The sequence below is a fragment of the Sipha flava genome, unplaced genomic scaffold (genome assembly GCF_003268045.1).
Source record: "Sipha flava isolate LNK unplaced genomic scaffold, YSA_version1 294_pilon_pilon, whole genome shotgun sequence".
NCBI classification, from domain to species: Eukaryota; Metazoa; Arthropoda; class Insecta; order Hemiptera; family Aphididae; genus Sipha; species Sipha flava.
In genome coordinates this window covers 75,514-93,265 of record NW_020272965.1, presented here as the reverse complement: position 1 = coordinate 93,265, position 17,752 = coordinate 75,514, and the positions used below count along the sequence as shown (strand labels likewise).

The window sequence follows — 17,752 nt, the reverse complement described above, 5'->3', positions numbered from 1 at the left end:
TGATTCCGCGAGTCGCGACAATACTCCGTACATTAGCACTCAAATATAAACCCCAATGGAAATTCCTATAGTTAGTGAATGCCAAATAATATTATTGTAAATTTAGAAATTGTAAACAAGTCAATAAATATCGTTATCATTGCGTCTGAAGTCCAGGCAGTCAACGTATTACGAACCACTACTTCCCACTCGGTAATCACTTTGACAAAATCGATGAATCTATTTTCAAGAATATTTTCCGATAAGGCGATAATTTTTCACTACAAAATCAAGAAATATATATAAAAATACAATTAAAATAAATTAATAAATAATAATTTAGATAAAAATGTACGTAAATGTTTTAAAAATGTTAAATGTGCGTGTAAATAACAAAAACTAATTAAAAAGGCTAATAAACTGTCAAAAAAGTACCAAAAGAGCATTTAATTACGAATATCATAAAAAAAGAAAAAAGAAAATTGCATATTTGAACTCCGTGATGGATGAATCGAATTTCGTTTTTGATTAGCTATGTCCTGGAATACTAAGAAAGAAAATGCAAATGCTACAGAATCCTAGCCCTATTAATATGCTATATAGTAGGTAATGTGACTTGGACGTTGGTATAAAATATGACATTCCCGCGGCTATCAACTATTCGTAACGAACATGATTTATGTTATAATTCATAAATAAAACATCATCGTGTACGACTTCCTTTATGCAAATAAAATACGCGCGCCATGTTGATCACTGCTGTACCTTAACTGTTTCTGTTTCGGAATTTCTTATCTAAGTGCCCTGAAAATGTAGCCAATAAATTGTGAAAAAATGCATACATTCATATTGTACGTATCATGTTCTAGGCGATGCAGGAACGTTGAACGAAAACTACGGAAGATACATAGGATCCTTTAAAGGTCTTGCTCATGGGGTCCGCGGGACCGTGTACGCAGTAGACGAAAACACGCTGTACGTCCGAGGATTTTTCTATGATGGTATTGGTCCGAGTAAGTACCCACAACTATACGTACTATTTCATAAAATCGTCCCCGTGACACTATATTATCATATGCAGTTATTCGTCGGTCGAAACGCATACGTCGCAATAACGTTTTATCGTTTTCAACGTTTTCGAACAGTTCGGTGTAAGGAGTGTTACGAGCCGTATACGGAATACACGTGCGCTCGTTGTGGATAGGTAGTTTAAAAATCGGTTTTGGACGAGTGTCCGATGAAAATCGTCTTACAGACACGCGCTATTGTAATATACTTCACAATAACTGTCATAAGAAGTTTAAACGAACTACGTTCTTCATCATCCGAAGTTCTGGGCTTTCTTCTTTTTAGTAATAAGCGCAGAGATTTTTCTGAATTATACCTATGACAAAAATATTCATATTAACGCATTTTAATGCGTATGCGTTCCAATAGTAAGCTTACACTGCTGGTAGACCATTAGCATTGTAAATGATCTAAGAAAAATAATTGCCATATTCGCATATTTGTCATCAGATGTTGATGATAACTAAAGCTGGGATATATATTTCTATTCTTATTACATGCTGTATGTATTTAAATTGGAAAAAATATGTAGTAGAAAATAGAAAAAATATGCAATAAAAAAAATTCAGTAATATGCGTAAACGGGTTAAATTAAAATACAATTCAAAACCATTTTTGATAAATTAAAATTAAAACAATGACAAACCATGTATAATTTTAAGTTTTCAAATTTGAAACTACGACGATTTGGTATTGACACTGACTTATATCTACTAAAAGAGCGTTCCACACCACAAGATGTTATCGGTGCATGCTTGACGGTTGTTATTTCACTAGGCGAAAGATTGAGTGCCTTCGTTCATAATACCCCCAAAGTATGTATTTTAAACATTTAACGAACTTAAGTCCCGAATTTCTGTTTAAAGCGGCATGAATCAGTAATAACCATTAAAACAATTGACGGCTTTTTAACAATTACAATTGAACGGATAACGAATAGGTATTTTCGACCCGGATCCGCTATGTTCACAAATAACATTATGTTATCAATGTCAAATCATGTTATGCGATCCATAACGAGGAATGACGGTTATGAATCGTGATTATACTTGTGCAACTTCGTTCGATGTCCAAAACGAATTTCTTTACACATCTGTTACGTAAAAAGTGCCTATGAACATTGGAGGTGGATAGCCAAGTTAATTATATATGTCGGTAGTTATTAATTATGTACTATTAATGTATTGTTTTTATGTATTATACATAATACTATAGAATTATTTTTTTATTCTACGCTTTTAATTTCAATTCGTTGTTGACTTGTACTTGAAGTATAACGCATTATAATTGACCGCTAACAGTGTAAGACTACAGCACTATTGCCGTTCGATCAACATGTTAGTCGAATCATGTGTATTGAGTAATTTTCGCTAATGAAATTCCGTTTTGCGTGTTCATTATTTTCCCTCGAAAACGCGCTTCGTCACTTGTTGAATTGTTGGCGTTGCACACTAATTAGCCGGTAGCACCGATAATCTGTCCTGGGTATTTTATTTGCTTGCAATGTATTTTCTTGAAAGTCAATGGTGAACTGTTGTTCTGTGAAATATTGTCGTGGAAGGTAACGAATATCACCATTTCTTGGTAGAATTTTCCCTTATTGGTTAGCACGAAACTGCCGAAACGTTGATACCAAACGTAAAGTACGTAAAGTGAACATTTTCGCTTAAAAATGTTAAACACACTATAAGTATTTAATTTTCTATTTTAAAAATCTTTGTACATGTGTGTTTTTAAATTAGACATAAATAAATACATTATTTATATATTATGTATTTCTTTAATTTTTAGCTGCATATTTTTGGGCCGGTAAATCATCAAGAATATCTCCGGACGGATTTACCATTCCGTATCCCGAGGACTATCCGGCAATGTAAGTACGACACTAATAACGATCTAATAGTTCACAAGAAATGTATTATAATCGAATCATTGTTTTATAAGGCTTATTCATTTCGTTCTGTTATAACAATTGTTAGTTAACTTCAAACAAAAATTATTTTTGCAACTTAAAGCCGACAAATTGTATGTGTATACCATACATTGAAATACTCTGAAAAATTGTAAGGATAACCGTTGAATTCTACGTATTGCATTTAAGTCAAATTCTAAACTCTATTTTATTTGGTTTTCTATAAATAAGTTTTACATAATATGTAAAATGTATGTAGGGTGAATTTTAAAAATCAAGACTCGTGGTATTGTTTCTTGCTATTTTACATCGGTAAGTGCTTTATACGTTGAAAAAATCACCATACTCGCATTTATTTTGTTTCGATATAGGTAAGTTCACTCGACCATATAAAAAAATATTTTAAGCGAACCTGTTGATTTTTTTTTCTATACTGTAAATCAATTTACCGTCAAGATCAAATTTTAAATATAACTATATTTTAATAGCATAAAAATATCAAACATAAGATTTAACTAAAAATGCAACGATTTTATTCACTTCATCTGTTACGATTTCTAAACGAATATTATTCGATTTGATGTTGGATAGATTTCGATATTTACATTTTTTCCGGAATAAGCTTTTGTTTCGATCGATTCCGTTTTCGTTCACACGCAACATGTTATTGTATCATAACGTACGAATCAGATATGGAAATAACGACTGTTTGCACCTAATACAATTTGTTACGTAAAATATATTCTGCGCACATTTCGAATTATTTTTTCTCGGCAAATAGTTTTTTATATTTTTATTTATGTTTTTATTATATACGCGTTTGTAATTCGCACACAGGTATAACACATTATTTTAATAATGTTAGTAAGCACCTAAATACATAATTCTCACATACACATTATCATGATTGTAATCCAGTTCCGTGAACAAACGGTGCTACGACAGGGTTGTCCGTTAAAATGTACTGTAAGTGAAATTATACGTTTTACCAACAGAACTAAAAAGAAGTTCAACATATTTTTTACGGTCGCTCTTAAACAATGAAATGTCAAAGTTTTAAATATCCAGTATTATAGTACTGTGTATACACATTGCTACATCACAAAACTACCGCCTACGCTATAGGCTGCTTTTCAGAAGAAAATATTTTTCTACTTTTGTGTGGATTAAGCTCTGCGATCAATTATTTATTTGTTATTCATTGAATTGTCAACGAACCCATTACAATTATTGTAATCGATATTAAATGGAACCGTTTGGGGTATGGAAACGCACGGTGTTATGTATATTACACTTGAGAAAATAATTTATGTTTAGATTAAATTACGCACATGTACTGTACATCCCTACATCGTTGTCAATCGAGTATAACAAAATGTACTTTTTTAACATTACGAACCTATTCCTGGATATCCAAACGCTTCGAATGTTGCCGGTGAACATTGATAATCATACAATCAACATTGTCACACAGATAGACGTTTTCAATAAACGATAGCCCTAACGGTGATTAATCGAACGCATTTTTCCGCGTATGCATTCGAACATCACGGTAACGGTTAAAAAAAATTGTACAGATGTACCTATGTGCTAGGTAAGGTAAGGGTTCGAATAGCTACCCGGGCGGTACACATCTAAACCCGTCATCAACTTGTCGTCGGCTATGTAACCCTATCGACGTCTCGTGATGTATATATATTACATATAGATGTATATATATTACATATAGTCGAAAGAGCTTTCCGAAATACCCAATACCACCCCGCACGACAACTCGTGATTACGTATACATTAGTATTATACAGAGCGATCCATTTGATTTTCTACAATCGTTCCCTCAGTGAGTTTCGACGGTTAAAGATATATTTTTGTTTATGGTTTATTTACGGAATTACACGTCTACTCCGTTTTTATGCATATAAAATATAAGAACTATGTACAGCTGTACATGTATACATAAGGTTGAATATATCGTACATCGTATTTCACGTTCAAATAAATAGTCTATCTTAAAGTATATATTATGTTGTTTAACCCGAACCTGATATAGAAATATAAAAAATTTGGCATTTTACGCAAATTTTTTTTTTTAATATATTTTGCTTATTTCGCTCATAATTATTTAATACGATAAAAGTTGTATTTAAAAATAAAAATAAAAAAGATCAGTTGCCTATCCCGCCTAACATTAAAAATCACCCTGTTGCTTAAAACACAGGGAATGGAATTCAGGAAAATATTATACTTGAACAAATATTATAGTGATGATCAAAGTCAAACGAATGTTGGCTAAAAATATAACAATCGCACTTAAGATAGAAAAAAAAACGCAGTAACGATTTTTATTGACTGTATTGATGAGATAAGTGTTGTGCGCCAATGTTTTACTGCGTACGAGATGAGATGGGGCGAGTTCAAGAGCATTTATCTCGCACAGCAATGAATATATGTATTCGAATAAAAAATCGTATTACGATTTCGATACCGTTTTTTAATATGCATAATATATATTATTCTGTTTTTGTCGTTTCACAGGGAACCGCCCCCGCTACAGACGCACAACAATTCCAACATCATACTGCGGTTGCCGGCTGGGAAACGCATCAAAGACATCAAATGGCTGTCGGTCTGGTGCAGGCGGTTTACGGTGAGCAAAAAAACGATACGAATGTACTCGTATTATCTTATCTCATTTCTCACATCGTATCTGCGCCTCACGGTTACTAACCTAATCAGCGCGGCACATCATGCGGAAGGGGCGCGTATAAAAAATTACGTTCTTTTTTTATTTTTTTCTAAACGTTTTTTTTTCCGGTTTTTCATTCTCCGTGACGGAAGCGTATAGCAGTTACACCCCCTTCCGTTTAACAATAATACGTTTGAACGTCGGAAAATATGCGCGAGCGCGCGTGCATGCATTACGAGCGCATTTTTGTCACACGAACAATTAAAAACAATAAAACGGCAAGCGTGTTACGCGAGTTTGTTATGACGATTTTTCCCGCTGAAAAGTTACGGACGGGGAGGGAAAAAAAAGTTTTAAGTTTCACGCGAAACAGTCGTGCACCATACGAGTGTCCCGAGCGTAAGAACGTGACTGGCGGATGTGACACGACAACTTCGGTTTTTGTTTCAATTAATAATAATTAGCCGGGGCTGAACGAAAACTTTTATTGTAAAAAAAAAAAGAATGAGAACAAACATAGAGCCATGTGATAATAATAAAAACAAAGCGGTTATGATTTATATACGTATGAATATAGTTTTTTTGATTGTATTTTTAAACGAACCACGAAACATTATTATTTCGACATCGAATGGAAGAAAAAAGTACCCCCCATATATATAGCTTTTGTAAGCGTCGAAACCCAAACTTTTTTTCTCTTTTCTTTAGTCACCTTTCTTTTTCTGGGTTTTTTTTTTTTTTTTGTTTCATATTTTTTAAAGTAATACGTCCACCAACTCTCTTTCTCTCTCGATATATATATATGTGTACTGTATGTATACCCCAGCGGCGGTAACGGTGGTGGCGAGTGATGGCCGTGACTGAAAACTGCCGTCTACTCCCGTGCGGCGTATGGAGTGGCATAAAATCAATATTACACTTTTTGCCACGGCATTTCAAAAATCACGTGAAATAAAAGTAAACCGTTTACAACAATGAACCGTATTTTTCGGATATTCGACAGTATTATATATTTATTGATACGTACACACAATGTACAATATATATATTTATAAAATCACTTTTTCACACAAGACGCATGTGCATTGTCTATCCGCATTCTTCCTTCGATATCACTATTTAATATAATTTTCCATTACAATAATACGACGTGTGCATATAGACGAAAAACGAATGCGGTACGTGACGTAGTCATATTCAGTGTAACATTGTATTTACATTTTAAAATTCATCAACTCACTGTGGTTCTTAAATCTTTTTTATTTATCGTTTTATTTTTATGGATATTACATGTTTTATACGATAAGTCCGAAATCATAACGACATCGATATAATCGTTTAATTTACACATACGGTAGATAATTCGAGTGAAATCAGACGTTCATTGATTTTCAAAGGCATGTTTTATAATTTAGTAACGAGATTTATCAAAACGACTATAATTTACAAAAATATATCATATAGTTATTGAGAATTTTCGTATCGAATCTCGGCGTTATAAACTCGAACCGTTAAGTGAATAATAAATGCAAAAAAATATAAATAGTGTTTAGGTAAAGATATCTGTATAAAGGTTTATTTTTTATATTGTACAATTCATTTTAAAACAGCATTAAATTTTTAATTTACTTACGAATTCTTTTTTGAAACTATGTCATAAGTGCTCGAAGAGTTTTTTAAGATGCGGTAATAAAATCTGAATTTATCATCTCCAGAAATTCTTCTGATTAAAATATACAAATTAATTTTAATCAACATAGTATTAAAAATTCTTTATGCATTATAATACAGTTTATAATTTACATTTAGTTATAATAGGGTGAACTATAGTTTTCCAATGTTGCTGGCATACAAATAATTCTTTTCTTATTGTGCACAGTTGAAGGAAAATCAGTTTTATCTACATGTTAGTGGCACAATTAGATTTTGACGTCTGGCGTTGAAGACGGAAATTAAGAATTTTATGGACGGAAAGAATTAGGATAGTGAAGAGATAAATAGAAATCAATGAGGATTAGATTTTACAAAGGAAAAAATAAGTGAATCGGACATTTAATAAAAGTAGTACGACCCTTGAGAAATGATGATAATAATTGAAGGAAAAATTAATGACTAGTGTTGAAAGAAAAAACCGCGAATGGTGTTCTATGTAGATAATCGGAAGAGACACAGGAATAAAAATGTTTATGGAACTCAAAAGAGTTATAAATGTCTGGTAGAAATCAAGGGATTCATTAGTAGTTTGAAATTTATCTCGAAAAAAGTGTCACAATAGTTACTGGCTCTTTTCCCGATCCTATTATTTTTCGTTTTTTCCGTGTATCTCGTCGCGGATATCTCTACCGAATTCAAACGCGTCGCCAGTGTGCGCGCCAAGTGCGTTTTTATATCGCATCAAATCGTCGCGATAAAAAGACTAGCTGTTGCACGGGCGGAAGTCGTTGATGGCCGAGGTATCACTGCGCTGTACCCGGTATCCGTATCGTACGGAGAGTAATAAAAATATTAATAATATTTATACGTATCGTTTTCGGAAGGAAACGATAACTGGATCGACGAAACACGTTAGTTCCGATAGCACCCCGTGCCCGATATTTCTTTTCTCCCCCTCTAACCTAACGGGGTGCGTACACGAGGGTAGTACACGTATACAAGTACCGTATAAATAAACGCGCGGGGCTCGACGGTGGCGGGTGATTGCACGGCCGCGAGTTCATTACGATGTACATAATAATATAATACAGTGCACGGACCACGACCCTGTAGCGGCGAAGCTGAGCTGTGAGGGTTGCATCCCGGTGAGTGCAACCACCGCCATCGGGTCGTTATCGCTCGTGTGTGTGTGTGTGTGTGTGTGTGTGTTGGTTTGAAATTAAATCGACACCCGCCGGTCCAGGTCGGATGAGATTGCAGAGCGTATAATAATAATACATATACATATATAGTGTATAGGTGAATCGGGCCGACACGGTCGTTTTGTATTCCGGTCCAGCGCGAGCGAGGGTGAGGCTAGGGTGACTCCAATACGAGGGGTGGAAAACTGCGGCGGCGATGACGGTAAAGCGTGCGCGCACACACGTACACAATTTTACGTGTGAGCGTGTGCCGTGCACGTGTGTGCGCGCGCGTGGGTACACTTATATTATTATTCATGGGAGTACGAAAAAAAAAAATCTCGAAATTCAAATCCGAAAGGCGTGCCGAGTTTTCTATTTTTTCATTCCCCCAACCGCTTGTTCGTACCCGTACACACGTATACGTATAACATTATACTCCAGAGCCGGAGAAGGAAAGCTTTTTAAATTCACTTACAACGCGGCGCGCGCGACCACTAGGTGTACGGTGCCGTACACCGACTCTCGGGGCCAGACGCTGCGGCGGCCACGTGAAAACGGAATATATACGTTTAATGCACTTGAGCGCGTTATGTACACACGCATAATATTACACGCACACACGAAGAGGTGTAGAATGTCTAGGTGGATTTTTCTTATTTTCATTTTTTTCATCCCCGCTACTTTTCTTGCACTCGTCACTCGATTTTGTAATAATAAAATACGAATCCGCGATAACAATAGCAGTACAACACCTTTACGGCGACGCCGCGACGAACAGCGCGTTATCAACTGTATCAAATGCGAAACGTAATCATTACGACGCGTAAGCCGAACGATTAATCAACTCGACACTGGAAACCGACGCGGCCCTACCCTCGCGTCAGATAATTTCATGACGTGCGTTTATGACCGAAAATGAATCCCTGCGTACAGCCATAAAACGACGCGAGTATAGTGGCACTTGTTATTTATACCTTATAAACTGATACCCGGACGAAATTGTTTTCCGAGTGTTTTAGGAGTTATTTTGTTCTGCAGAATCGACCTTTCTGCATTTTTCGTATTAATATTTTATTAAAACACAAGAGTTTTGAAAAAGCGAATTAAATAAAAAAAAAAAAAATGAACTAGGTATTCATTTTTATAATTTTTTTTTTTTTTTTTAACTTTTGTCGAATGTTTAATAATCCGTGAAAATTTTAAATTTTCAAACGTATTTTAAGTATTCTCAAACACCTATAATTTTTATTCTTTAATTGATTTATAATCGTTGAGAAATAAAACCATTGTTTTCAATTTCTCACCCGCAACGGGTTAAATAATATAAATAATTCATAATAAATACTTACTTGTAACTTTTTAATGCCTAAATGTAACTACTACATTTTACTTAATGCTGACTATAATATGAATTTGAATTATTCATATACGTATGGTTCAATAAGTAAGTACACCATTTCGATTATGAGTGAAGCAAGGAATGTACTTTATACATGAGGAAAAAGGGTTCTATCAATGCATTATCAAAAATGATACGTACATATAATATTTACTATCAACAAACTTTTGGTTTCCCCGTTAGTTGCCCAACTATAGACCAGTTGTCAAAAATTAGTCGAATTATTAAAAAGAATTATGAATTTCGACAGAATGTATGGCAAGTACGAGTATTTGTCAGTTTTAAAAAAGTTTACGATATCATTCACCGGGAAAGCGTTTTTAATATAATGGCTGAATTTAAGTTTCCAGCAAAACTAATAACGTTAACAACGATTACAATGGTTTGGACATGCTATGCGAAGAGATGGATCAATAGCTGTTAGGGCTGCTATAAAGTTTCAACTAAGTGGAAAAAGACCGACAGCTAGACCAAGGAAGTGATGTTTCGATGGTATAAGTTAGGACATAAGGACGCTAAGCGTAGAGAACTGGAAGGAAATTATCCAGGATAGGGAAAGATGGGAGGCATTGACGGTGGCCCCGAAGACTCTTAGAGAGTTATAAAGCTAAGAAGAAGAAGTTAGTTTCTTATACATAAAAATATGTGTATATATTTTCCGTACTCTAATATCTTGGACACGTACATTGGAGCGTTTCTGTGTGGATTATTACATTTGCACATTACATGTAGTCTGATGATGATCGTCTTTTATTATACTATATTCAATAAGATAAAACGCATTTACATGTGGCGAATTTCGAATTGAAATCGTGAACGTGATTTTTTTAAAAAAAAGTCAACGAACTGGAGTTGTCGTCGTATCAATTGATGCAGAAATAAAAACATAGAGTCGTAAATGAATTTGAACAGTTATTTTTTTTTTAATCTGTTCACAAACAGCGTTATGCCCTTTGGATAGGTATGCAATTTAATTGCATTTTTTAAATTCGAAATATTCATCAAAGTTCAATGGTTTGCCCGGTAAATTAACTATTTAGTGATTAAAATAAAATTTTTTTGTGCCATTTAATGAATTTTCAACAACCTAGTTTTCTTTGAAATAATTTTAATTAATGTGTATGAAATTAAGTAAATAAATCAATTTTAATGCAATTCATGGAAGGTAAAAAAAAATTTAAATAGCTTGCAATTAAATTGTGTCAGCAAATAGATTTTCCGACGATTTCGCTAAATCAATATTAAATATTAAATTGCAATGATTATTTTTAAATATTCTAAAAATATTTCATCCAGCATGCAGCAAAGTCAAACCTGTTAATCTATGATGGCCTTTTATTAATCTTAACCATGTTTTCAATTTACAAAAATATAATTTTGGCCAATATTTGCAAGTTCAAGAATATGGAAACAAATATTATCAGTTATTATGATTATTATTTGGCTTAGAGCAGCGTTTCTCAAACTGTGGGTCGCGACCCCCTAGACTCTAGGGCCTAGAGGGTCGTGAGTCAATATTTGGGGGGTCGCGAGAAGTTTTATTAATTATACAGATTGTAAGAAATTTATGTTTTATTAAATTGTATAAATTATAGACTATAGAACTAATAGAAAATATTTAAATATTTAAATATTAATAATAATAATAAAAAAACTTTATTATTTTTATTATTATTATTATAAAGTAGTAAATAAGTAATAAAAGAGAAAAAAATTTGTTTTTTGAAATTATTTTTATTGATTCTGTAAATGTAAGACTATGGTCACGATAGATTTTTGGAAGAAAATTTGGGTCGCGGTCCTAAAAAGATTGAGAACCACTGGGTTAGAGGCTTCTAGCTCTATTAAATACACAAATATGCATGCATTTGTTCACAAAAAATGACTAAATACCTATGCACAACAAAATGTACCAGATATTATGTTGTAAAAGAAAAATAGACGAGTAAAATTATTAAGGACATATATAGCTCTAATAAATACAAAAATATACAATATGCATAAATACACCAAAAAATGACTGACTAGTAAATATGCGGTAAAAAAAGTGTTACTTTAAATTACATTATATTATCTGATAAATATCTCAGTTATGGTTGTAAATGTCTACTATTACCGTAGCAATATCTGTGGAAGATAATACCACTATTCGTTCCACAACCAAAAATGTTATGATATAAAAAGATAAACAAAAATTGATACCCGTGACTAAATTGACATATTATTGAATTTAATATCATATTTTAATGATAGACTAGTAATTTATAGTCCTAATTATTTATACATTACATTTTTTAAATAAATCAATACATAATATTCAAAAAAAATACGAGCCGTGGGTGGGGCGAATGCCCCTTCCCCCCTCAAATATGCCCTTGAGTAGGTATGGTATATTATTTTAGTTATTTAAAGCGTACATTTTCAATAGGCCTACACGTGGAACATATGAACATATGTAAGTACGCCCCCGTCATTATAACCCCTCTTTTAATTGAGAACATAAGCCATAAGGCGGTATGAAGTTGTTTTGTAAACTGTGAGCTCAAATTTGTTTAAAAAATGTAATCTATACCGGAAAATATGTACACCTATTATTAAATATTTCATACTACTGTGTTCAAGCATATTGAATTAAAAAATGATATATTTTGAGATCAAAGGTGATTAAAGTCATGTTGTATTATAGCATCAGATTGTGTAGGTTTCTAGTACATACTAAATTAAAATAATTAAATAATAATAATTAATTTTTTAATTTATAACTGTAACTATTTGATATAAGATAATTTATTTATCATTTACTTGTGTTTTGAGTATTAATTGAATGGTTTTATTAATTTTGTTAAAGTGACTAATTAAATTTTCTGCTTGCTTATTTAAACCTTTAAATAAAGTCGAATTGTCAATTATCTACGATATAGTTTAATGTATATGCCATATATTTTGTTGTTAATAATATTATTGGTTTTAATATTTTTGCATGTAAATTTTAGATCAATGAACCTTAAGGCTACGCATTTTATTTCATTTTTTTCTACACAAAAACTATTTATTTATATAAATCCCATACATGTTTGATGAATGCAGAAATTCTCGGTTTAGATTAAAAATCACATCGTTGTAAAAAATAATAAATGTATTGATATACCAATTGAAACATCATAGAATTTTATATTCGGTATTGTTATGAATCTGGAATAGCCGCTTCGTGCCTGCTTGTAATATATATATTTGTGTTATCTAATATGTAGAGTACAAACGTCTCATCCCCATAGCGATGACCATGGCGTGACATAAACACTTCGATATGGACAGTTGTTGATCATTAATTTCATAAGCTAATTATTAAGACTGACCAAAATTCAAGAAATAAACGGAGAACTACGAAAGATGGAAAGTAGAGTAAAGCTCTGTCCATCCGAAATTTGAACCGAAATGTCAATGGATATTTATTTTATTTTTCCTGGCTGCTATATTTTGATATTTAAATATGGAGTAAAGAAGTTTTAGTCTTTCCCGCGATAAATGGTCCGACGGACAAGATTCAATGGATGATAGGTAAATCTGTATAGTTATTGTTGTTTGTATAATTATTTGTATTATTATTATTGAAATATATTGGCTGGTATACATAAATATTTATCAATATAAAATATTGATTTCGAAAGTGGTTCTCCGGTAACTGGGGCCACCTATAAAATTTAAGTGTCATCTTTCAAGTATTATACTACATGAATAACATACGTCTTGCCCTATAAATTTTTCAGTCTGCTCGTTTGAAAATCGCATACCAGGCGACTTGCTTGTTGTCTTTCGCAATGAAGTCGTATGACGTACGACAAGAATAAACCACAACCACGTTTCATCAATATTTTCAAGCGCGATGGACGAATGCACATATAACGATATTTGTTCGGCAACATACACCTAGGGCGAAGTAAATCATAATTAGTTCATCGCCAACGGCTTTTTTGCTTTGGATACTGTCATCGAATGTGCGCCCGATCCACGCATATAACCGTAGCACACATGCATGTGCACCGAACCGATATACGAGACGAAATGTTAACGTCTACAAACATAGACCGACCAGCCCGTTTTCCAAACCGCGTCTTTCCTCCATTTACTCCAAAACCTCTCACATCCTGGTCCAAGTACACCACCGAAAGTAGTCTCGCACTGTACAAAAAACTCACACTTCCAGACAAGACCGCATTTCACAAAACAAACGAACAGCAATTCGACTGCCAAATCTTCAGCTACCGTACGGCTCCAAATATGAATTGTGATTCTCGGCTATGTAGTTGGTTACCGATACGCCTGTAGCCCTGTAGTATCGCGAACCTCTTAAAGGTCGTAGGCGTCGAATTGCTAGCCACCACACGAGACGTCTAAGGTCAAAGAGATCGTTCTCTTGCCACGTCGTGAACACCGTGTGTAGCTCTATCCCTTCCCCCCAAGACAAAGAACCTCGCACTTCAGAATACAACGACTGTAGCTCTCAAGTACTCACATCTCGCACACTCACTACCAGGTGCACTGCGAGCAGTTCCACAATAATTCCATCCTTTCCAAAACATCACACTAACAGACAAGACCACAATTCACCAAACATACGAAAAGCTACCGTGCGGCTCCATCTAAGCAACCAGTTGCTCCTCTATAGGGGTGGTTACCGACGATTGTAGCTCTCTAATATCACAAACCTTGCAATTCGAATGTTGGATTGCCAGCTACCACACGGGATATAAAAATCGTTATAGATTTTTATTTTTATTTTTTTACGTCGACAACATCGTGTGTAGCTCTTACCCACCCCCCCACGAATGAACCTCACACTTCTAAAACAACCAGATTTTTTTGTGATTTACGAACACTCTTCACATACACTCACGGACGGACCAATCCTTGCCGATCGGCTACCTCTGTTCAAAATTCTGTCACTCCCCAACAAGTACCTCTCCCTTCCACGATCTTCCATACCACCGGTAGTAGTCCCATACTTTCCACAACCTCACGCTTACAGACAACACCACAATTCACCAAACGTACGAAAAGCTACCGTGCGGTTCCAAATAAGCAACAAGTTGCTCCTCTTGAAGGATGGTTACCGACGGTTGTAGCTCTCTAGTATCACGAGCCTTGCAATTCGACTATTGAATCTTCAGCTACCGTACGGCTCCAAATATGAATAGAGGTCCTCCTCTATGTTGTTGGTTACCGATAAGCCTGTAGCCCTGTAGTATTGCGAACCTCTTGAAGGTCGTAAATGTCGAATTGCTAGCCACCACACGAGACGTATAGGGACAAAGAGTTCGTACTCTTGCCACGTCATGAAAACCGTGTGGTGTAGCTCTACCCCTCCCCCCCAAAAAATAGAACCTCACACTTCAGAAGAGAACAACTGAAACTATCTAGAACTCAGACCCCGCAAACTCACTACCGGCTTGTCATTCTTCTCACTCTATTAAAAATCTCATTACAGCCATTAACTTCTCGTCTCGTTCGTTGGCCCACTCACTTCCAATGGTACAGTTATGTGCTCGATCGGGTGTTGCACGAACTCTGACTCAAATCCAAACCATAAGGGAAACGATGGTATGAATTTAAATATGATTTACAACGCCCTACCTTCTTGGCTCGTTCACTTCCCGTCACTGGTATCTGCAATGAGTAGTCCGGAATTTGTTGATTGCTCGTTCTTATACGTTGCTTGTATTAGGAATTAAAGGCCGAATATCTGTTAATTGTAAAATGTAACATTAAATTATTATTCTTATACTTATAGATATATTTATAATTGAATAAAAAAGTATAAAAGACTAGTAACATTTATATTAATGTAGTGTTTTATGAAAGAAATGTCCGTTGCTATGTATGTTACGTATTGTTTTTTTTCTTTCAGGCCTGCCCTATGATTAGTTGTTAAACTGTTTTACATTACTTTATATATTTTATGTTCAAAAACAGTTTACCACTACATTTTTATGTATAAATACGTCATTTAACTGCTGGCTAACTCTTTATTTATAAAATTGTTCCTAATTTCTCCCTTATTATTTTTTTTTTTTTTTTTTATAAATTTGGTTAGGTTATTAGGGCTTGTGATTATATTATAATTATACCAATAAGTATGCAACAATTTTGTTATATCAACCTTTAATTATCTAAATTCATAAATTTATTTGTGATCGTTACCTGTAAAAAAGACGAAACATAAAATACACACAATCATTATTATACTACTACTTTTAAGTAAGTTTTACCTTAAGTACGTATATTTTATTATATTAAAAAAAATGTTATAAAAAAAATGAAACTATGAATCTATTAAATAATCAAATTTTAGATGAATATTTAACATGATAAATCTCGGTGATTTGATAACATGCGTTTCATAGGGAAAAAAATCGCTCTTTCATGAATTAAAAATGTAAAACTGATCTGGTATACGAGTATCGTACATTTTATAATGTCTCAAAATATCTTCATAATTTATGATGCTTTACTCTGATACTTTTATTTTATATGTGAATATAATGTAAAATCAGCTAAAATTATCCAATCTAAATAGGGATTATGTGACTAATACGAGAAAGCAGTAGGTAGAGGTATAATATTAACATAAAAAAAAATATGTTTTTATTGATCTTACATTATTATGTTTACTATAAGAATACACATAACAAAGATACGTATATTTTTATAGGCATTTAATATAGTTTTTGTGATTTTTCTGATGTTGTAGTTTCAATGTCAGCTGAATTATAAATATCATTCATAAGATTTCTTAGAATTTATTTAAAAAATAATAATATTCATAATTTCATTATACACTTTTTTAAATTAAAAATCATAAATTTTCTCAGTAAAATATTTAGTGAAGAAAGAACAGTACAATAGTAACTTGAATGTTGATTTATTCTTTAGTTGTTTTTTCCAAAAGACCTGCAATTCACGATTTATAAGGATTTTTTTTCTGTTAAGAGCTTAGTGAAGATTGGTCATTCTACTATTGTTTGTAAAATATTTATTGACTAAGCATATTATTAAACAACACAAAAATAAAATTACTTTATCAGTTTAAACTTTAATTACATTGATTTTAATAAAAATGAATCAAACTGTGTAAAGTGTAAATGAATAAAAGTAAACATCTAAAGTACCAATCATCGATAAAATATATGTTTCTGATTATTATTTTCGTCTAAATATTCATCGCGTTGTAAATTAAGATGAATTTACTGTTGTGTAAACAGTTTGATAGGCAAAACTATTGACGCAATATTTTTCTGCAATATTGTTTTCACATGGTTTCATATATTTTGAGGTGATTAAATATAAAATTATGTACAATATTCTACAAGAGTTACTAATTTTAATACATATACCTTATGATGGTAAAGAGTTTTATATTACATAAGGATAAAATTCTTATATTTTTATAGGCGTAGGATTTAGAGAATTAGTAATTTTTTGTAGGACTTATGGGACACCCTATGTATATAAATGTATTTATATATATATCGTTAAGACCTTCTGGGAAAGTAATGAGATTTGTGTACGTGATTATCTCTTTTGTGAAGAAAAAACTGAAAATTAAGAACTTTCCAAAAAATAATAACTATAAATCCGATTTAAAAGTTTTTGTTTACGAGAAAAAATGTACACGAGTTGTCGTCGGATAAATGATGAGAATCGAAACTTATAAAACGCTAATAAATAAGTATAATTTTATTTATAGATAAACATTGGATGTTATACAGGACGAGGGGATTATTTAATTTGCTTGATACGCGTAAAGTATTAAGTTTAATGACGTTGAACAAAAATTTTTGTATTGATATAAAGTAAAATATTTGTCTATTGGA

General features: G+C 33.1%; 1 protein-coding gene across 2 annotated transcripts in view; it reads left to right on the top strand.

The window, feature by feature from the left end:
• The window catches only part of LOC112685858 (protein Skeletor, isoforms B/C-like), a 115,064-nt gene that overhangs the window by 42,247 nt on the left and 55,065 nt on the right, over positions 1 to 17,752 (top strand). For both annotated transcript variants that reach the window (XM_025557885.1, XM_025557883.1), the window contains exons 3-5: positions 849 to 992; positions 2,839 to 2,920; positions 5,495 to 5,606. In XM_025557885.1, coding sequence (XP_025413670.1) covers positions 849 to 992; positions 2,839 to 2,920; positions 5,495 to 5,606 — 338 coding nt within the window. The remainder of the gene's footprint in view (positions 1 to 848; positions 993 to 2,838; positions 2,921 to 5,494; positions 5,607 to 17,752) is intronic.